Below are 22,416 nucleotides of genomic sequence, written 5' to 3'. Positions count from 1 at the left end.
AATCACTGACAATGTGTCAGAAATCCAGTCATTCGGAGAAATGTAAACATTCTAAAGTGCTCAAATCCTGAAAATCTGAATGCAAATCTAACAGGAATTGTAGAGACACATAAAAGAAAAACACCAAATGATATATATTTTTTTAGCCCTTGTGGGAATGTAGGCAAGATTTCCATGTTGTCAAAAGAGGCTTCATTAATAGTTGACCAAATTGGTTGGCCTATGAACCCATTAAGAAATGGCATGAATGGATTCGGTTAATTTAAAACCTTGCATGCGCTCCACTCCTTATCTATACCTAAACCGTTCAACTCCTTTAGCTGGTGACCAAAACAAACAATCTCCATGTCCAAACACAGAACTGCCTTTTTTCCTTCTGTAAAATCAGCCCAAAGTTAGAAAAATGCAACGTAGGGATTGATTAGTTACAACACTGGAATATATGCAGATAAACATTCAGTAATTTGTCATCTAACAATAAGAAAGGTCCAGCATGGTCCTGTGGTTTAGAGTATAAACAGGTTACGTCAGATGTAAGGACTACACGTTTTGGTACTTAGGGAAAATGGCATCTTAACCATGAAGGTTTATGTACAGTAAATGTAGTTAAATTATATTCCAAACAATATGTTGTAAATAAATAAATATTAATCATTTGCATGATTGTTGAATAATGGTGGGAATTTCAGTGTGTGGTTCCTTTAGAGTTCTCCAAGTGCATCTTAAGCATCGTTTATGAAAACAGTTTTAAGTTGCCCCCTTTTGTTCTCCTTTCAAGCTCAGAAAATACCCCCAGCTGAAGTTCAGTGATCTACTCTGTCTTGGTATATCCTGTTCACTTTGTGTTAATGCCTAAAAAAAAAGAAAAAAAAAATCTGTATGACGTCTCTCCTCCTTGAAACTCCCTGCTCACCCAAAATCTTGTGTGACAAAACCGGCTAACCCTTACAAAAACTGAAATCTCGGATCCCAAAAGCTGTCTAGGAGTTACCGTCGAAATGGACTGTTTGACATCATTTTATCATTTCAAAATGTTTCCTTTGAGATACGTGTACCTTCTTGTTATCGGGCTTACTCTGCAGATACCTCTGTTGAAGTGCTTCATCATTTCAAAGACAAATATCCCTTGAATTCAAATTTTATTTACAATTACATCCACTTTCCAATCCGTTCATAAGGATCGAAAAGTGACCAATCTGTGTAAACAGGATAACAGGTAACTTAAAGGAAACATAAAGCTTTGAAATAAACACTAATGACTCATCGGCGTATAGGAAAACTTGAGGTACAACAAGACCTCTTCAGTGTGTTACCTAAATTATAAAATGTTTAAAACTGACAAGGTTTGGGTGAAGTGCTCTACGCACAGGCAATACAATAAGACCATACTAATTTACTGTGACGCTTTATGGCTCCACAGGTGAAAAGGCAGTTGATAAGAGAGGCCCAATGTCTGGTTATCTGCAGAGTAGAGTCATGAGTAATACTGTGAGAGCCGGAGAATATGTACACAGTGAACGTGAAAAGCTGGTCTGGAGGCAGAGAAAGAGCCGCTCCCCAATCACACAGACGCTAAACTCCAACGGTCTCTCGCTCAAAAATAAGGGTTTCTCACTCGCAACTATTTCCCTTCCCTGTCCTCTAAGCGGCCAGGGGTGAAAATGTAATCCAAAGCTTGTCTCTCTGCAGCAGCCACGTTGGGATGCCACAGGTCCACCATGAACACCACCCTGGGGCCGTCCTCTGGGTTGCCTACGCAAACAACATTTCAAAGAAAGAAACAGAAAAAAAATCAATTACAGACTTTTTGGTTTTTTTTTGGAAGATTTTCTATGTTTGTTACATTGGACTATATGAGTTTTAATCCCCTCTTACCGTCATGGAAAGCCCTGTGGAGGAAGGAGTCGTCAAAAAGCAGACAGCTGCCCTCAGACCAGCACTGTGGCTCTCCACCAACCACCAGCTCACAGGACGGAGGCACTCTTAGACCTGGCAGAGAAGAAAAATATAACAGCTTTATCCATGTGTCAAGTGTAAAATTAGAAAAATGCTTTTCGTTGCCATCCAACTTCCATCCATAATGTCTGTATCCTTACAGGGTGCCGTTTCCTTCACGAGAATAAACATGTGCACCTATAGTCATTTCAGAGAGTACAGATGGAAATAAAACCAGAGCTCAGCTGCAGAGAGAGAACAATAATGACGTTTGGCACATTTCACCCATCCGCCCCCATTACTCAAGAGAACTGAGTCTAAAGAAGTAAAGCACAGTTTAAGGATACAGACGCTAAGGATTGAAGTTAGATTTACAATGCTGACCCTTTTCTCTTTTTATACATGCTTATAAATGCCACACTGAGGTTAACACACAGCGAGCCTCTTCTGTTTCAGTTCACTTAACCCTCTTACCCAGGTGGCAGCGCAGCCTGACATTTGTTGGACCGTAATGTTCCGTAATGAGAGCTCCGGGCGTCAGCACGGAGAAGCAGGCATTTCCGAAGACATTGTTGGCGATGAAGGTGCGCAGCTGGCCCAGCACCCGCCACGCGCGCGGACATCTCCTGACGTTGAGGACCAAAGGGGTGCCTTGGTTCACCAGGTAGTAAGTCCACCACTGACCGCGAGGGGTGCTGTTAGCCTTCCAGCCCGGTGGGAGGGAAGAGCCGCTGCGGGCCGGGGGCTGGTGGTAGATGCTCTCAAACTCGGCCAGAAGGGCGGGGAAGCTCTGCTCCAGCAGCTCCACGTCATGTCTCTGCACTTCTCTGGAGAAGAACGGTGCCGAGGGCAGGTCAGGGAGGAAGAAGACCTCAGGCCGCTGTATAGTTGGCCGGCTGTTGAGGTAGCGGCCTTGGTCGCGGACTCCTTTGTGCACGCGGCCCATGCCGGACCAGGTGTAGCGCTTGGCGTATTCCTGGAGGCTGTGGTAAAGCCTCTGGTTCAGGCTCTCGCCGGCGCTGGTGCATCGGAAGCACTCGGAAGACTGGCAGAAGGCGAAGCCGTTCTGCTCTTCCAGGAGTGACCCGTGCTTCCCTTTGCCCCTGCCCCGACAGTCTGAGCTCATGAAACCCCCGACGACCCCTCCGATCCGGCTGGTCCCGCTCAGGTACCTCCCTCGCAAGGGGCTGGTGCCGTGCTCGCGGCCCACTCTGTAGCAGTACCACATGAACAGCAGCAGCACGCACATGGCTATGGCGAACGCACAGATCTCACATTCCCTCACAGACTGCATCCCGCCGGCCACCATCTCCCTCATGCTCTCCAGCGACCACTCCATCTCAGCTCGCCTCTGGGCTGCTGAACCCAACAGAAGTACAAAGTGCTGATGAAGGACCAGTTAATGCGTCTTTTCTTGATTGTGACTGAAGGGGGCCTTAAACCACACGCTTGCTGTTATGGAGTCTAGTGTCAAGCGGCTCTTGTGGCCGCCTCCGATGTAAACAGTCTGCTGATTGGATGTGACACTCTCGCTCTCCAGGTCTAGCATTTCAGCGCTCTGCGGTGAGGGTAGGTTTCTGCTTGCATGGCGTCAGGCCGTGAAGTGTTTGCGCGGCTCCCTCGCGCCTCTCTCTCCGACAAATGCAGACAGACACCTGGCCTAGGGTTGTCTCTTCTCTGCAAAACAAAGACAGAAGGAGAGGAAGGGAGACAAAAGAGAACAGGATGTAATATTTCATAGTGTTGGAGTGTGCTCAGAGGGCAGGGATTGGTTGCCGGTGTGAAGGTATATGGATTTTGTTTGAGTTAGGGGTTCAAACCCGAAGGTTTTGCTTTATCCTACAGTTTATGAGAGGTTAGAGAAGATAGAGTTTTCTCCTGCTGTACAAAACACAGAGTAGAGTAACGCTGCCCCTCCCACACCTGCTGCTGCACACTGTAAATGATCTGAGTGAAAGAAGGCATCTGCATTAGAAGTATTTCCTGGTGTTAAAAACAAAACACACCACGGTGGAGAAACAGCTGACAAGCAGCAAGCCGCATGTTTGTTAAAACTGCAGTATGAAACTTTTATTTAAAAAAAATATGTTTTTCACTGTCACCATGTCTTGACAGTATGTTAGGAGACAGATAAACTGGGAAAAGATCAGTTTCCTCCACCTCCTTCCTGAGCTACTGCTGTCATCAGAAAGAATGCACCTCCTGACCAGAAACAACCAATCAGAGCCAGGAGGAAGGTCTTAGTGCTGTCACTCAATCTCATGTACTCGCTCCTAAATGTGGTAATGGCAGAGAAACAACTTACCATAACAGGAAAACAGGAAAACATTTCATCCAGCGTTATTGGTAGCTATGCTAACTAGCCTTAGCATTCACAACAGGATCTGCTGACGGGGAAAAGCTGTAGCGGTAGCAGAGTGCAGGGGGGGGGGGTGAAAGGGGATGAGCAGCACCACACAAGATTGTGATTGACAGCTGTAAGACCTGCCTCTGGGCTCTGATTGTTTTTTTTTCTAGTTATCACTGGGAGAAGAAAGAGGAGCTTCATTTGTTTCAGAGGTGGTGATGGACGATTCAAGAGATTGGAATCTGCTGACCTTCCCTTGATTGACTCTGATTGGCAATTGGCATATTAAATACTCAAAAAAAATTTTTTTTTGTGCCTTTTCATTACATGCATCGTCCTCCATTTTCAGTCAATCAGCAACATGTAACTTGCGTGACTTTTGTTTTAGTTTAGTAACGATACGGGTTAGGGTCAAGTGCTCTGATGCACAAGTGGCTTTAATCTTTGAATTTATTAACTATTAGTTTGATTCAAAACTCCTAGCTCTGTCAAAGTAACTAAAACATATATATTTTTTGATTTTACAGTCCCTAGAGAAAAATTCTGAATAATCACAATCAGCAGGGTAGGCTTCAAAGACAACGGGAAATCGATATCGGCCAAGAAATGTCTGATAGCTGCATCTCTAACTGACGTTTGTTTTTTTATTTTTTGACTAGATACTCTGAAAATGTGGCATTCATTTAACCTATAGGTTATCACACCATAAACATCTTACGCTGACCCAGGTCCACAGCTAGTCTCTCCTGAGACTAACAGGAGAAACCCATTATGCGTTGCTATGGTTTTGGCATAAGTACGCCATATGTAACACGTGTCTCTTTATACTAGCAAATTGCCATCTTGATTGACTGCATGTAATAAACACCTGCTGGACTTGAACATGACTGCACGCAAACACGCACACACACACACACACACACGCACACGCACACACACACACGCACACACACACACGAAGAGTGAGCAGAAACGGGAATCCAGCCCTCCACACACACTCCCCCTGTACTGCACTTTATAAAGCCATGAGTCATGGGTACATTGCTGCATTTAAAACAAATCTCTCCCTTTCCTGTGATTGAGCACCACACACATACACACAAAACACACAATTATGTAAACATAAACATAGTTGAAACCCACCTACAGTTATAATTGGCATTCATAGGTTGCTCAGCAGGAGCTGCATAAATGCCTCCTGGGGGAAGAGGAGGGTAGGAGGGTGCGTGTGTGTGCGTGTGTGTGTGTGTGTGTGTGTGTGTGTTGGGGGTTGGGGGGTTTTAGTATCAAAAGAAGGCTGCATTACATGAGTGTGATTATATAATGCTAATGGACCAGCAGCAGGAGCAGCAGCAGCAGCAACCACAAGGCGAGGAGTGCAATGCGTCAGCTGTGATCACTCCACGGTGTGCTCTCACCAAAAATGGTCCGGTTCGGTTCTCCTGCTCCAGCAGATCCTCCCCTCCATCCTGCCTGACAGCATCAAGACGCCCCCACGCCCCACACACACACCTCACCAGCAGATCCTGTTGTCATCCAAGGCAAGCACACACACACACAACTACACACACACACACACACACACACACACGCACACACACACACACACACACACACACGCTCTTATTACCCCTTTTGTTTCCAAGCCATCAGAGTGGAAGAGTTGCAGCTATCAGCTGCCATTCAAACTAACGAGCAAAAGATACAACACGGGAGCGACCATTGGTAAACAAGTCCATCGCCAGAACAGAGCCCCATGCTTTCCCGTGTCTGATGCTGCTGGTGCTGCTGCGTGGATGTCGTGGTGGTGCGCTGGCTTTTTTGTGTGTGCATCCATACCTACTCAGCATGCGTGGCCGAGGCCGCCCGGCGGAGAGCGGAGGCGCACAGGTGTTTCTCCAGGCGACGCTGCGCACCACTGCAGTGCACACGGCAGACGGGGATCGCTCAGCAACATCACAGGAAACCGCTCCAAATCACACAAAGACGGACGGAGCTTGCCACCGTTGCATGGAGGGAGGGAAAAAAATGGAGAAGAAAAATAATAATAGTAATAATAATGATAATGTGTGTATCGGAAGCGGTCCTACCGACGGGCGGAATCCCTGTCCGAGGCGAACAGAGGATGTCGGAAATGCCTTCAGAAAATATTGATGTAAATACTGACGTTTCTCTGGGGAAGACACCCAGAGACAATCAAGTTAGTGGAGTATTACATCTGGTTCCGCTTGTTCCTTTCAAAATAAAGCCCTGCAAAAAAAATTCATACCCCATTCAAAGTATTTCACGTTTACAAACACACGTTTCAGGTTATTTAATTATAATTTTATTTGAAAGAGCAACACATAGCGACACATAGCGTAAGAGGGAGAGTTCTACTAGTAAGTGTAATTCAATCTCAGTAAAATAGATGTTTTATGAAAACATATATCAGAGAATACAGGCAAAGAAACAGCTGCATGAAGGCAAATGAACATAGCCAATAGGTCAGAGACAAATGTGGAGAAATTTACAGCACAATTATAAAACCAGATAGACGCTGCAAATTATCTCACTTTTTTGGCAGCAGTGGGCCCTGATGACCAGGGTTGGGCACCACTGATGTAGGAGACACAGATAAAACACAAAGTCGAACTTTTTGGTCCGAATGCAAAATGCCGTGTGGCGGGAAACGGACTCAGCACATCACCCCGAATACACCGTCCCCATTGTGAAACATGGTGATGGCAGCATAATGCTGTGAGGAAGTTTTTCGTTTCATAGGGAAGCAGCTAGGATGTTAAGATGGATGGAGCTAATTTAAATATATATATTTTTTTATACTCCACTGGTGAGTGTCTTGGCAAACTCTAAAACCTTGGCAAGAACAAAACCGGATAGATGCTGCAAAAAACCTTTCAGACTGGGACAGAGATTCACCTTCCTGCAGAAAACCAGAGGCTACAGCGGGAAGGTTTAGATCAATTTTATTCATGAGTCAGAGTGGCTCAGTCAAAGTCTAGGCTTAAATCCAAATGTTAATCTCGGGCAAGATTTGAAATTTCACACAAGCTTTCTACCCAATCTGATTGAACTGGAGCAAATCTGTCAACAAGAGTGAACAAAAATATTTGTTTCAAGATGTGAAAGCTGGAACAGACTTGCGCTGTAATAGGGGCAAAAGGTTTCCACATATTGAGATGCACGCCACACCTTACAAGATTTTTTATCTTTTATTTTTTTGCAAGTAAATTGATTCCACTTCTATTTTCTATTGAGACATTTTCCAGCAAAAGCTATTGATCTGGATCTGACACATGAGGAGACGACAGATGTAAAAAAAACAACAAACAAAAAAAATATGCAGAACGCTTCATGCTTGATTTAGGATTGATTCAACGACTTGTTCTGCTGCTTACAGATACGTCACATAGAGATGTTGGGTTGATAATTTATTTTCAATCGATCAAAAAGTCGTGTGATACGATCCAGCACATATTGATCCCAAATCTGCCTCAAATGGTTTTACTTTGAAAGTAAACTTTGCCCTCTTCCGTTTGTGCACTAGTTATGTCTTCCGCATATCGCGTTTCTGTTTGTACTGCAGACAGCATTTCCCAGGATGCTTCGCGTCATCCCTGGTTTTCATCACAGTCGTTTGGGTGGAGGGGGGCGGAGATAGTTCGTTGCAAAGCTGGACGCCTGAAGAACCCCGGCTGGTCTAAAGGTCCGTGGCTTTACGTGGAGGAGGGCAGAGAGAGCTAAAGGCTTTCCTACACTCAAACAACATGTTGAATATAAAAATATGAAAAGACTTTCCACGCAATTTCTTTTTTCAGTACTAAACAACTCTTACAGACTGGACAACATTTTATTACAGTGAATTATCAAGGCTTTTCCTTTAACATCCTATTCTGAATTTTACAAGGAGCCAATGAGAAGAGGCTGGAAGTCTAGAAATGTTATGTTATGTTATGTTATGTTATGTTATGTTATGTTATGTTATGTTATGTTATATTATAACCACAAATGTTTGAATTTCAGTGGTAGTAGCAGTATTGTTTTGGTTGGAGTGTTTTTTACCTTGCTCGTCCTGTACCTCTTGTGTTCCTCTGATGTTCTAGAAAGTCCTGTCTGTCTTCCCTCGTTATTCAGCAACAACTATTCCATTCTAAATTCTGCTGTCGTATATTCAGCCTTGTTTGCCTCATTAAAAACTTGTTGAGATCTTAGTTATTTGTAGCTCAACATTCTTCAGCCTCATCCCCCTCAGGCAGTACTTGTGTTAGTGCCTCCAACTAACGCAAGTTTTCCACTTACGATTAAATCCCCAACCTATTTGGGGGTATTTTTGTCGACTAGACTGATTGAAACTAGATCTTGGATGACTTAGCACTTAAAACAGGGTTTCGTGCTTGACTGGAATACTTTGTCTGGTTTTCAACCCAAAAGTTAAATATGTGAAAAAGTGGGTTAGAAAGAATAACTTACCATAATTAGGCTATGTTAGCCTATAGCTATAGCAGCAATAGCCTTTAACTATAGCATCTTTAGCTATGGGCTATTTAGACTCTTGCTCAAAATGGTGATCTGTGAAGAACAGCGAGTCTTCTCTATTATTTTTTTTCTCCAACCCAACAAGCCTGACTTCACATTCTTTGACCTTCTGCCCCAACAGCATCACCCTGTTGCAGTTTTTACAGCCTGCAGAGGAGATCAGGTCAATAAGATTGATGGTGTGAATGGTTTGCATACCGTTTTCAACAAAACAAACACCTCCTTTATAAGAGCGCCCATTTAGACATCGTCAAGTCTAGTTAATTTGCATAGCACATTTCAGAAACAAGGCAGCTCAAAGTGTTTACATCATAAAAACATATTACAGGAAGCGATTATAAAATTGTCAAATGCTATCATCGAAATCATTGTGAATGATATGAATCCAATAATGTTCCTGTCATTAAAGGCATCTCTAAACAGGGAGGGTTTTAGATTTGATTTAAAGGAACACAGTGTTTCGGCAGGTTTGCAGTTTTCTGCTAAGAACATCAATGGCAGCAACATTGCAAATGTATTTTTGCAAACAAACACTAACTACTGGCAAGATTTAGTTTTGTTTGTTAATGATTTCACTGACTACTCTGATTAGAGGACAGTAATAAACAGTAAAATTGTGACAGGAAATTTTCTACCATACATTGTATACATGGCTGTTGACTTGACGTGGTGGCATGAATAAATTAATCCGTGAAAACAGTAATTTGTCCATTTTACATTTGTATATTCATTTTTATAAGTTGTTTTCATGTTCAATTCAAAACTTTCCCCAGAAGTTAAAACATTTTTCTTTTACGGTAAAACTTTAATTTAACCATAAAGTCAACATTGACAGTGCCCACGCTACCGACGTTTTGCCATAGAATTTTTATTCTTCTTATTATTATCATTACTATTATTTATTATTTTTATTATTATTTTGAAATTCCAGCCAATGTTCAAATGATGTTGCGTTAAATCAAGCCGGGTCTGGATCGGTTCACATTTGACTCGCAGTTTGAGAAATAACCCAACTGGTTTTCTTTTCTTTCCTTCTTTGTTCAACCCGGTAGTATGTTTGTTGTGTTAAACGGATTTTTGCCTTCCAGTTACATTTCCGCATATTTGCAACAAACTAAAACAATAACCAGAACTGAGAAACCTTAAGGAGGCGTAAACACATCGGCATGGATCCCCTGGGCTGTTACGATAACCTTCCCTTTTTCTGCAGCGTTTCCTTGTGCTGCGGGGCGCCGCGGTGCCCGCCTCCTCCGGTCCGACCAGGTGCGCAGCCCTTCACTCCCGCAGATCGCCGGATTCATCAGCCTGGTGCACAGCGAGAGCAGCGAGGCATGGCAAGATCCAAGGCCAGGGTGTACACTTGTTGCTTGCTGCTTGTTGTTGTTATGATCGCCATCATTGTGATCATAACTGTCACTACTAGACGCACGTGCGCGGACGACACTTTCTCGAAAGCTGCAGTAGCGGCAGACACGAGGAAATGCTCAGAGATTGGAAGGTGAGTGATGATGATTAACACTTTTCTCTTCATTAATGATGGGGAAACTGTACATGTCTGCTTTATTTATCACCTTTGCAAAACATTTTTCCGCCTTCCAGGAAAAATGACATCCTCATATTCAGCCTCAGGTTATCTGAGTTCTGATCCACCTACAAGGGCATTTATGGTCTGTAAAAGTTTAAAACTCAGAATCGGAACAAACGTGTTTAAATTTTTAGTGCACTCTGCTAAACATGTTAGGAGAGGATTAACTGTCGGGTGCAGTTAATTTACGATGGAGCTCGGTTCGGTTCGGCTCGGCTCGGCTCGGCATACACCTACGCATGTGGAAAGTAATAACATTTGGCACGCAGCACAGTAACACCGGCGCGAATTTTTCAGGGACATGCTTAGACGAGGCGGCTCGGCGGTAGATGGCGCCATCGCTGCGCTTCTGTGCACCGGCATCATGAACCCGCAGAGCGCTGGAATTGGAGGGGGGGCCATTTTCACAGTGATGGACAAGTCTGGTGAGGAAATGTCTACAAGCAGCCAAACGCGTGCAGCACCGGTGTTGTTGCTGTGATAACAATTACTGATTACTGTGAATGTGCTGTTAAAGGTCAGGTGAAGATCATCAACTCCAGGGAGACCGCGCCGTCAGAGGTGAACCCCGATCTGCTGACGTCCTGCAAATCTGAGCTGGAAGGTATGCAGACAAACTGTTGAATGTTCTTCCTTATCTGGGGAGGGCATTTTTTTTCTTTCCCCCCCACTGTGTGTGTTATCAGCTCTCTTCCAGGCCTCAGCGCTCTTGAGGAATTTGGTGTGGTGTGAAAACATTTGCACAAAGGGAAAGCTTGTTTCTGGTTTTTTTTTTTTTTTACTTTTATTTTTCTGGACCTGCAGTAATACTTCCTGCTTGGTGACTTGAAAAAGACTGTTGTGTATTTCATTTGAATTTCTTGCGACACATAAACACTAAGTCGGTCTGTTAAGGAAATACACAATTATGTTATTTTCACTATTTTTCCCAGAATCATCTTTTTTTTGTCAGGTTGGCACTTCTCCGAGGCAACGTAAATTTTAAGTGCACTCTGCTAAGTTCAAGAGCAGAGCTTATTATTGGTCTTTTGCTGCGTTAAAATGAAAGGTGTGATATGTAATTGTCATCAGAGACACACCGCCCATCACATTAGAATGGCCTATTCAAAGTCTAAATTGGATTGATCTGCCGGGACTTGGAAAATGAATGATCACAGACGCTCTGCTTGTAATCTGAGTGAGCTTCAGATATTTTGCAAAGAAGGAAGGGCAGCAGTATAAGTCTGTAGAAGGTTACTCAACAAAGAATCGACTCAGGAGGGCTGGCTATAAACTTTCAACATAAAACAGACATATCATTTCAACGCTCTGTCATCTAACTTTTTCAGCAGCTTTCTCCAGGCGCAGATACCAAGAAACTTGTGTATCGGTGGATAAAAATGTAGTTGAAGGGGATCAAGAAAGCCAGAATGAGAGTTTTTGATTGAAAGACAGAAGATGTCAATGCTGGTAGCATTTAAAAGCACTATTTATGACTGACTCAACGTTAAATGCATAGTACAATTCAGAAAAAGAACCAAAGTAAAGTCTTGAATTTCTGCTCTATGCCCAATAGCACCACACTGCAGAAAAACATATTCAAACTTTGTCCCTTCCTCCATCCGTGCAGAAAGCAAATGGATTGGGGTGCCGGGGGAAATTCGAGGTTACCAATCGGCTCACAAACTTTATGGAAAACTGCCGTGGGCCTCGCTCTTCCAGCCGACCATCAAGCTGGCCAGAGAGGGATTCCCTATTCCTCCGGTCCAAGGCTTGTTCATCCCATTCATTAACAAGTCGCTGACCCTAAGGTAGCCACTGCTTAAGAGAGACACAGTCTGGCTCAGAAATATGAGGGATACAGATTTACACGTCTCTCTTCCTTTTCCTCTCCTCAGGAAACTGTATTCAGATGGAAATGGAAACCTGCTGAAGACCGGAGACAAGATCAAGTTTGAGAAACTGGCCGACACTTTGGAGCTGATTGCAAACGAAGGAGCGGACGCCTTCTACACTGGAAGGGTAGCAGAGGATTTAGTCCGTGATGTGCAACAGGAAGGTATTGCTTTCAGAGTTTCCCACAGTTCTCTCTCTCTCTCTCTCCCCCTCTCTCTCTGTGTGACACAGTGATCCAATTACAAACCAGTCTGATTAATGTAAGCGCCGCGGTAGACCGCCACAGATCTGTTAAATATCAGGATTTATATGAGCTGCTCAGCAAAATCTGTTTGTGTCACTTTTTTTGTTTCTGGTTTTGCCCAGGAGGAAACCTCACACTGGAGGATTTGGCATCATATAAGGCCACAGTGACCGATGCGTGGGTTGTCCCAATGGGAGAGTACCAGATGTACATACCCCCGCCCCCGTCAGGAGGACCGCTCCTCAGCCTCGTCCTCAACGTCATGAAAGGTTCCTGCTGGATGCAGACGTCAGAGCTGCTGTTTCTTTTTACTTTTTACTCCCAAAATTGAAACGTGGTAGTAAAAAAATCAGGGAACGTTACCTTTCAGAACATTTATCCTAAATTTTTGAACCAATCTTTGAAAGCAATTGCACAGTGACATCTCAGTTAAAAGGGACATATCATGCAAACTTTATTGAGCTTTTCATCGTGTTATAATGTTATTCCCTCTTCATATCTGGAGTGTTGCCTTGATTCACTAATGCATGTTTGAAAAATCCTTGAATCTCCCGTGGCAACCATTCACCTTTGCAAAACACTTGGTGGGACCTAGCTCCGCCTACGAGGTTCAGCTCCTCCTCAGAGCTGCAGTGTCTATGCAGCCCTTCCTGCAACTCCCTCGCTGGTAGCAATTAGCAAACACCTGGCAGAACTGTGCCTCTGCTGAGCTCATTATAGGAGCTACTGCTCACAGCTACACTGGTAAAAAAAAAACCTTGTTAAAGGGTTAATAGAGGAGCAATGTTGTGATGACTTCCTGAAGGAGTTTCAGAAAGAGCTGGAGTTTTTAAAGAAACGGTGACCCAATTTCAAGGCATTAAATCAGGACGTAAAGAAAAGTCACATTTGATATGCATAGTAGTTTTATAACAACTGAAGGTAACATAGCTGCTTAATTGTGCTATAAAATGGAAAACACGTAATACTGTCCCTTTAAAATACTATTATTTTGGTTTGCAGAGTACCAGATGAAGTCGGCCCCTCATTCTGTTGAGGAAAAGATTCGGTTTTATCACCGCTATGTTGAAGCTTTTAAATTTGCCAATGGACAAAGGAGGCACATTCGGGACCCACGGTTCAAATCAGAAGACGTAAATATCTAATTAAACATTCAATGTGTGTGTTCATAGATTTACAAATAATGCTGGATGTTGGAGATTGGACCAAGAAATCAGCTGCTGATTGGATTTGGACGTTTTTTGTTTTTTTCTTGTTTTTTTGCAATACTGGCCGTGACCGGATGGTCAAAAAGTTGTTAATCCAATCTTTTCTCAACCAGTAAACACATCTTACCATCAATGCATTACATTTAATAATAACCGCATTTTGGTAACATGACTACTTTAATAATTTGGTTGTAATATGGATAAGTGAATTGATATCAATTGTGTCTAACGCAAATCTTTCACATACGTAACTGACAAATTTGAAATGTTGTGAAGCTCAAATCAGCACCTTTTCCTTTCCTTTCTTCCAATGCTTTATTGTAATTAGTCTTCTTATTCCACCGTAACCATTATACATGACCGAGTAGACAGAGTTAGTAACCCGGGGTTAACTTACCTGGTTTGTAGGTAGCTTGTAAACACTTTTTTAATGTGAGGGGATCTTGTCAAACTAAATCTAAAGATGCTGAACCTGCATTGTTGCAGAGGGACATGGTGGTAGTGTTTCTAGCCGATTACCTTTTAATGGAAGGAAAGCAGGAAGGACATTTCTGGAGCCCTTTTTACCGACAGGCTAAAAAGGTTTGATGTAACATTATAGAAACCTGCTAAAAAATTTCTAATTGGTGCATCTCAGTTTTTCAGTAGAGCTTAGATATGGTTCAGTTCCTGGAAGCTCTGTAAAACAGAATCATGATCTTTCACACTTAATTTGACTGACAAATTTAAATGACCTGTTGGGCTGAAGTGGCGTCAGCAGTGAGTTTGTCGGAGCAGCGTTTACATATGTTCAGCGTTCCAGTGTCCCGCATTCACAAACATGGCATAGAATGTCACTCCTGCTTTTCCTGTTATCAAATGTCATAAAAAGATCCTGTTGCCCTATGTTTTGGTTTTTAATAGGTGTGTTTTTAAGTTGGGATTAGTAATATTCTCTGTAAGTTTTACCTGGTGCATCTGGGAAATCCCCCCCGCCCCCCCAAAATAGTATCAAAAGCCAAATGAGTGAAAGTAAGCCATATGGAATTTTTTAATTATTATTTTTATTTCATTTTTCTGTGTGTTCTCCTTCACTTTTCACAGATGGCAAAGACAATAATAGCAGAAAGTTTTGCCAAATACATAGTGACCCTGATCAGCGGCAACAGGACACACGATAACCAGTATTACAACCTCACCAGTTATCTGGACAGTCTGGGCACCACGCATGTGTCTGTGCTGGCCGAAGACGGGTCCGCCGTCGCTGTCACCAGCACCATCAACCACATGTCAGTACCCGGTTCCGCTCCTGCTTTATTTCCCTTTTTATTTTCAGTCTGGCATTAGAGTAAAGAAACTGAGTGCTCTGACTTGCACACATTCTTAACAGATTTGGCTCCAAGGTCTACTCTCCCAGCACTGGAATATTCCTCAACAACGAGCTGTTGGACTTTTGCGGAAGAGTCGATAACATCTTTCCCGGTAATCAGATTAACCTGACGCATTTTCATCGTTTGCTGTAGTTGGTTGGGAACGATCCTCTCTTATGCAACAACTTGTTTCTACGACTACATGGTATGGTTCATTATGGTAGCGCTGCGAGTGAAGCTGCCTGAATTGTGAGAAAGATAGATGATCTCTTTTCTTTTTTTTAAATCAGCCTCATTCACTTCCTGTGTTTTGGGATGGCTTCTGCAAAAACGCAAAATCTTACCAAGTATTTTCAGTCTAGTTACCAGTGCAAGTATCAAAGTTCACTTGAAATAAGACAAACTTTTCAGCAAGATATAAGAGCTTGGTTTAAGTAAATAATTCACTTATATTGATGAAAAAGTGCTAGTTCCACTGGTATATTATTTAATTTTTAACATGAGAAAAATGTCTTGTTATAAAATTAATAATCTACCAGTGGAACTTGTACTTTTTCATCAATTTTAAGGGATTATTAACTAAAAACGAGCTCTAATATTTTGCTGAAAAATGTATTTTGTCTTATTTCAATGTGTACGAAGACATGTGCTCAAAACTACTTGGTAAGAGTTTGTGTTTTTGCAGCGCAGCTTCCACTGTTACTGTCTATTTATGTCTGTTTTACTTCGTGTGCAGTTTACATGGTGTTGATTTGAATGTAGCTGAAAGCCTTTCAGTATCAGATTACAGACTCATGAGGCTGCTGGCTCTTCTTTTCCTTCTGTTTGCTCCAAATCAAACCTGAAAAGTGAACCCAAAGCCAAAGAGCCAAAATACTGTGATAGACAAAACCAGTCGGTTAGAAAATGTTCTTAATGAATTAATGCGGTTTTAAAATTATACCAACAAACCTGCATGAGAGCGTTGAAAGCATGACTGTAATTGTGGTGAAAGGTGTTAACTCCGGTTGGCTGAATATGAATGCATCTTACACTTGTCGGTGTTTCATAAATAAAATATGTGAAAGCCAAGCATGCTTCACAATGAAAATCTGAATATTGAAGGGGAGGAATAATATTTGTACGGCTGGTATTTGCTACTTTTAATAGCTTAGTGTCTGAGTGTGGAAGAAGAGAAATTTGCTTAAATATTCCCCTTCTTAATAATAAACTAGAATTTGACAAGAGATACTGAACACAAGATGACACTCACCAAAATTAGCTCCATGTCTTTCTCTATCTGACTCACTTTTATTCACTGGCGCTCTGCTGAAAGTGTTTCCAATCATTCCTCTTGTTCTCCTGACAGTGATCGGTCTGAACAGCAGTTGTCTGTGTTGTCACTCATTGCTTTTGTTGTGTTTCCAGGGGAGCGGCCCCCATCCTCCATGGCCCCCGTTGTGCTGAAGTCTGAGTCAAAGACACTGGTGATTGGAGCGAGTGGCGGGAGCATGATCACGACGGGCCTGGCCTCTGTACGTCGCCATGGCGATCACACTAAGAGCATTTAGGATTATCTGAGGCTCCTCACTGTTGTCATGTCGTCATGTTCACTGTAGTCAGGATGTTTTCTTTCTCTTCCAGGCTCTCATCAACCATCTTTGGTTTGGGAAGAGCCTCAAAGAGGCGATTGATACTCCTGTTGTCTATGTTGACCCTGAAAACAAAGTGAAGTTCGAACCCAAGTTTGACAAGGTAATTTGTTCATGACAGTGTCAGGATCAGAGACACGCTGCATCGCTCTATCCTCATCCCATTTTGCTCCTTTCTCTTTAGGGTTTAATCGAGGCTCTCAGAGCGTTGGGGCACAAAAACGAAACAACAAGCAGATTCTACAATGTGGTTAACGCTGTGGAGAAAAAAGACGGCTGCATCTGTGCTGAGTCTGATGACAGGAAGCTGGGTGAAGCAGCTGGTTATTGACACCACCAGTCGGTAATGGTGGTAACGGGGGATGTTCTGAAAATGAGCGAGATCTTCCTGCAGCTGAAGGTGTCTGACGTTCTTGAATATCATTGAATCAGAAGCGGAGAAACGGGTTTGATTTGCAGAGCCTCTGCAGTGACATGCCTTCCTGACAGACTGTTTACCGTGTCGTTAAAAGGGGGAAAGAAAGAGGAAAAAAAAAAGACTTTTCTTTGGCACTGCAAGTTTGTGCATGTTTTTATAAGTGCAAGTCTGGAATGTTTTTTTTCCATATGTTGAATGCTTTTCATATGTACTTTATTGAAACTCATGAATGTAACTATGATCTAACACACTGTCACTGTACTTTTGGGTTTGTACTTGGGATGTAAACATCCAAGTAAACGGGGGGTTTACATTTTATTGAAACATTTCCTGATTTTCACTGCCAACCCTGATGGACCTGTGGTCTCTGTCAGCGTCTCTGGAGGACCACTGACCTCCTTTGCTCGATGTTGACATATTGCTCTTCTTCAAGTGACTGAAAAACATCTAATTTCTGTTAACAGTTCTGGGGAAAAAGTCACAGTGATAATGACCCCTGGCCACACAACCCAGGCGACATTTGTAGAATGACAGAAACACATATTTAGCAGATACCAAAGATGTATTTTTAAAAACAGTTTTGTACATACATGCATTGATAAACACTGGATTTTCAGAGCAATCACTGTCCGGATGTATTTGTACCTGATCAGCAGGTCTCTGCGTAAATCCTAAAGTTTAAAGTGCAAAATAAAAATCTATTTCATTTGGAATGTGCATGTATAAATGTAATCAGCATAACTTTTACATATTGGGATTTTGGCCAGATTCCACTTTTTCATTGTCAAGTTCAAGATGAGCTCAGATTGAGTTCATGCCATGTAACATCCCACCTCATAACATAAAGGAAGAGACTGATCTTTAAGTTGATGTGATCAGTTTTTACAGATCTACTCGTATAAAAACATATACTGGTGTTTTTCACACTAGTGTGTGTGAAAGAATATTTCACACATGGCTTGAAATGTTCCTGTAATTTCTGATTATGATTTACAGATAATGAAAACCTAGAATTCAGTCTCAGAATTAGAATGGTGTGAAAAAGGTCATTAATAGAAACTCATGATGTCGCAGCCTAATCAGCTAATTAAGATGAGCGCATCGTCAGCCGGGCGGACCTGTTGCGCTGTTTAATGTTTTTACAGCAGGTCCACTCCAGACTGCTGCTGAAATCTGCCTGACTGGAGTGGGAGACTTGCATGTATGTTTACTGATTTTTATTGTGTCACCTCTAACCCTCCATAGAAACCGGTGTGAATTTTCCAGGGACATGCTGCAATGAGGCGGCTCGGCGATAGATGGCGCCACTGCTGCGCTTCTGTGCCCGGGCATCATGAAGCCGCAGAGCCCGAGGAAAGGATCCGAGGGGAGGGGTTCACTTTCCCCTTACTTGTCTTCGTCATGGCGGTGGTGTGAGCGGAGCTGCCAAAGTTGTGAGGAAGAGTCACATAAACCTTTTTTAATTGGATAGATTTTTCCCTCTTTGTTTAATCAGACTTCAGCCTCATTCATTCCGTGTGTTTGGGATGGTTTCCACACGGCTTCCCCTTGTCTACTCCTGTTTAATGGTTTGTTAATGGTTAATGGTTTGGTATTAATTTGCCACGTAGCTGGCAGCCTTTCTGTGTCAGATTGCAGGCTGACAGAGCTGCTGGCTGAACTTTTCCTTCCAATTAAACATTAAAACGGAAACCAATTAAAGAACCAAAATAGTCTTCTTCTGCAAATCCCAAATATTTCTATTTATTTATGTGGTTTTAAACTAAAAGCCACAAACCTACAGCTTTCAGAAGTTATGCTCAAGTGATTTTGTATGTTTTTGACCTGAAATGTCAAATTAGGAGTATATTTTAGGCTTTTATCATAGAAAACTGTCACACAGTGTTTTAATAATTCTGGAGTAATTGTTACCTAACCAAGAAATATTTGATTTTAAAATATGTTATGAACAAAACCCTACAAAGAAAGCATGCATTCAATCCCACAACCCCTTAACTTTATAACCTTTAAATAAAATGCAGTCAGTTGTCTTCAGAACTGGTAATCTGGATATCGCACAGTTTGCTTGTCAGACATTTATAAATAAGAAATGTAATTTTCCTTCCTCTTTGCAAATATGTTCAAATAAAACTACAATAAAGTACAGTGAAAAATATTCAAAGTATGAACAACATTTGCAAGTCATGTATGCTGCAATCTGATACTTTAACTGGCCCAGTGTCTGCGGGTGGAAAAAGGAGGAAAACTGAAGAGAGCCTGGAAATACATTAGGGACAGGAAACTTCACAAAAACAGAAAAAAGGGAAATTTGCATAAATATTCTCCTTCTTAATAATAAAACAGAATTTGATAAGAGACATTGAACACAAGATGAGGCACATCAAGATCAACTCCATGTCTTTCTTGATTTGGCGCTCCGCTGAAAGCGTTTCCAATCATTCCTCTTGTTCTCCTGACAGTGATCGGTCTGAACTGCAGTTGTCTGTGTTGTCACTCATTGCTTTTGTTGTGTTTCCAGGGGAGCGGCCCCCGTCCTCCATGGCCCCCGTTGTGCTGAAGTCTGAGTCAAAGACGCTGGTGATCGGAGCGAGTGGTGGGAGCAGGATCACGACGGGCCTGGCCTCTGTACGTAGCCATGGCGATCACACTAAGAGCATTTAGGATTATCTGACGCTCCTCACTGTTGTCCTGTCGTCATGTTCACTATAGTCAGGATGTTTTCTTTCTCTTGCAGGCTCTCATCAACCATCTTTGGTTTGGGTAGAGCCTCAAAGAGGCGATTGATACTCCTGTTGTCTATGTTGACCCTGAAAACAAAGTGAAGTTCGAACCCAAGTTTGACAAGGTAATTTGTTCATGACAGTGTCAGGATCAGAGACACGCTGCATCGCTCTATCCTCATCCCATTTTGCTCCTTTCTCTTTAGGGTTTAATTGAGGCTCTCAGAGCGTTGGGGCACAAAAACGAAACAACAAGCAGATTCTACAATGTGGATAACGCTGTGGAGAAAAAAGACGGTTGCATCTGTGCTGAGTCTGATGACAGGAAGCTGGGTGAAGCAGCTGGTTATTGACAAAACAAGTCAGTAATGCTGGTAATGGAGGATGTTCTGAAAATGAGCGAGATCTTCCTGCAGCTGAAGGTGTCTGACGTTCTTGAATATCATTGAATCAGAAGCGGAGAAACGGGTTTGATTTGCAGAGCCTCTGCAAAGACATGCCTTCCTGACAGACAGCGTCTCTGGAGGACCACTGACCGCCTTTGCTCGATGTTGACATATTGCTCTTCTTCAAGTGACTGAAAAACATCTAATTTCTGTTAACAGTTCTAGGGAAAAAAATCACAGTGATAATGACCACTGGCCACACAACCCAGGCGACATTTGTAGAATGACAGAAACACATATTTAGCAGATACCAAAGATGTATTTTTAAAAACAGTTTTGTACATACATGCATTGATAAACACTGGATTTTCAGAGCAATCACTGTCCGGATGTATTTGTACCTGATCAGCAGGCCTCTGCGTAAATCCCAAAGGTTAAAGTGCAAAATAAAAATCTATTTCATTTGGAATGTGCATGTATAAATGTAATCAGCATAACTTTTACATATTGGGATTTTGGCCAGATTCCACTTTTTCATTGTCAAGTTGAAGATGAGCTCAGATTGAGTTCATGCCATGTAACATCCCACCTCATAACATAAAGAAGAGACTGATCTTTAAGTTGATGTGATCAGTTTTTACAGATCTACTTGTATAAAGACATATACTGGTGTTTTTCACACTAGTATGTGTGAAAGAATATTTCATACATAGCTTGAAATTACCCAATGAGGTAATGCCTTTATGATCAAGGGTTCAATCGAGGCTCTCAGAGTGTTGGGGCACAAAAACGAAACAGCAAGCAGATTCTACAATGTGGTTAATGCTGTGGAGAAAAAGGACGACTTCATCTGTGCTGAGTCTGACAACAGGAACCTGGGTGAAGCAGCTGGTTATTGACAAAACAAGTCAGTAATGCTGGTCTGATGTTCTTGAACATCACTGAATCAGAAGCAGAGAAACGGGTTTGATTTGCAGAGCCTCTGCAGTGACATGTCCATGTCTTCCTGTTACTGTGAGCTGACAGACTATAACAAGAAAACCAGACTGTCTTTTAAGTCACTGCTACTTTACATATTTTTACATGAGCAAGTGTTGAATATTTTTGCCCTTTACTAAATGTTTCACAAAAATATTAAGACTGATAACCACCATTGTCCGTCAATAATTTCAGATTTTTCACATGTAAATGGGTTTTATGCAGTTCCGTATTATTTCATAAGTTTGGACCAGGCACCTACCCACACTGACTAATCACAATAAATAACTGTTTGACATGTTCAACTCTGGGCAATAAATTTATACATTATATATTTCCCTTTCTGAAATAAGTGACCAAAGACAAGTGTTATTTTTTCACGATATGTTTTTACATGTACCTGTGCTGTACTTGCCATGTTTGCAGAGTTTGAAGCAGCAGTTCTTGTTCTGGTTATCTGAGCATCTGCAGGGACTGGAGGGGTTGAGTCTCTGTTGTTGCATCGCCAACGCTAGAAGAAAAGCAGCAACTTGAATAAAGGTGAATGGATCAGATTTCATATATTTTGATGCATGAGGTTATCTTTGAATAGTAATTTTTGTAGTATTGATTATATTGAAATATAATCAATGTCGTATTTACCATTCTGAGACACAGTAAATCTGTCAGCTTGCAAGCAGAACATATGAGGAAGAAATGTAAAGAGATTAAGTACAAAAACGGGTGTGCAGAAGAACTGGTTGAGATTTCGGTTTACACACATTTAGACAAAGGTGCAAGCATCCAGAAACTATGCCAGGAATGACCCTGTTTGTTCCAGGAAGGCATTAGTGCGCACATTCTCCAAATGACTGGTGTGAATTTGAAGGAGAAATTCATTAGCAGCGTACAAATGTTTGTTAAACTTCCTCAAATATTGGTGTACAAAAACACCTACAAGTCCTCTGCAGCTACCACCCTGTTCAGTTTTAGTTTTAGTTTGTTGCTTCTTACCCTGATATTTTGATTGCATTTAATGCATATATACACTAAAACCACAACCAAACTTAGACTTCACATCATGTAACTAAACTAGAAATATATCTGAAGCATTCCTCTCTCAGCTTTCCTGTTCTGCAGTTTATCAGTGCAAGGGAGTGTAGGAAGTCCCGCCTTGTCTATGTCTGATGTTACAATTTCCAGTAGCAACTCATTGTTTTGGTTA

The 22,416-nt window shown here is 42.1% G+C and overlaps 3 protein-coding genes across 6 annotated transcripts; 2 read left to right on the top strand and 1 right to left on the bottom strand.

Annotated features, from left to right (window-relative positions):
• Positions 1–1,122: 1,122 nt before the first annotated feature.
• asphd2 (aspartate beta-hydroxylase domain containing 2) lies at positions 1,123–6,475 on the bottom strand. 3 transcript variants are annotated; one of them, XM_014973072.2, is made up of 4 exons: positions 6,122–6,475; positions 2,410–3,612; positions 1,876–1,989; positions 1,123–1,752 (listed from the first exon to the last, which is right to left on the bottom strand). In XM_014973072.2, the coding sequence occupies exons 2-4, from the start codon at positions 3,272–3,274 to the stop codon at positions 1,622–1,624; spliced, it is 1,110 nt and encodes a 369-aa protein (XP_014828558.2). In that variant the 5' UTR covers positions 3,275–3,612; positions 6,122–6,475; the 3' UTR covers positions 1,123–1,621. The 3 variants fall into 3 exon arrangements, with proteins under 3 accessions (XP_014828558.2, XP_014828559.2, XP_014828560.2); XM_014973073.2 differs by having other exon boundaries at positions 6,126–6,475; XM_014973074.2 differs by lacking the exon at positions 6,122–6,475 and adding an exon at positions 5,701–6,037.
• A 1,147-nt stretch (positions 6,476–7,622) lies between these two features.
• Positions 7,623–17,841, top strand: LOC106907396 (glutathione hydrolase 5 proenzyme-like). 2 transcript variants are annotated; one of them, XM_088009058.1, is made up of 13 exons: positions 7,623–8,051; positions 10,029–10,316; positions 10,701–10,828; positions 10,921–11,007; positions 12,013–12,193; positions 12,281–12,441; positions 12,645–12,791; positions 13,525–13,655; positions 14,814–14,998; positions 15,100–15,191; positions 16,487–16,593; positions 16,703–16,813; positions 16,895–17,841. In XM_088009058.1, the coding sequence occupies exons 2-13, from the start codon at positions 10,150–10,152 to the stop codon at positions 17,039–17,041; spliced, it is 1,644 nt and encodes a 547-aa protein (XP_087865184.1). In that variant the 5' UTR covers positions 7,623–8,051; positions 10,029–10,149; the 3' UTR covers positions 17,042–17,841. The 2 variants fall into 2 exon arrangements, with proteins under 2 accessions (XP_087865184.1, XP_087865183.1); XM_088009057.1 differs by lacking the exon at positions 7,623–8,051 and having other exon boundaries at positions 9,704–10,316.
• Positions 17,842–17,932: 91 nt separating this feature from the next.
• Positions 17,933–20,612, top strand: LOC148157724 (glutathione hydrolase 1 proenzyme-like). Its single transcript, XM_088009059.1, has 4 exons — positions 17,933–18,561; positions 19,647–19,753; positions 19,863–19,973; positions 20,055–20,612. Exons 1-3 carry the CDS (start codon positions 18,462–18,464, stop codon positions 19,890–19,892), a joined length of 237 nt encoding a protein of 78 aa, XP_087865185.1. The 5' UTR covers positions 17,933–18,461; the 3' UTR covers positions 19,893–19,973; positions 20,055–20,612.
• The last annotated feature ends 1,804 nt before the right edge of the window (positions 20,613–22,416 follow it).

This window comes from Poecilia mexicana, unplaced genomic scaffold (genome assembly GCF_051168715.1).
Source record: "Poecilia mexicana isolate PSO_F unplaced genomic scaffold, ASM5116871v1 scaffold_9, whole genome shotgun sequence".
Classification (NCBI taxonomy): Eukaryota; Metazoa; Chordata; class Actinopteri; order Cyprinodontiformes; family Poeciliidae; genus Poecilia; species Poecilia mexicana.
This window is presented reverse-complemented; position numbering and strand designations above follow the sequence as displayed.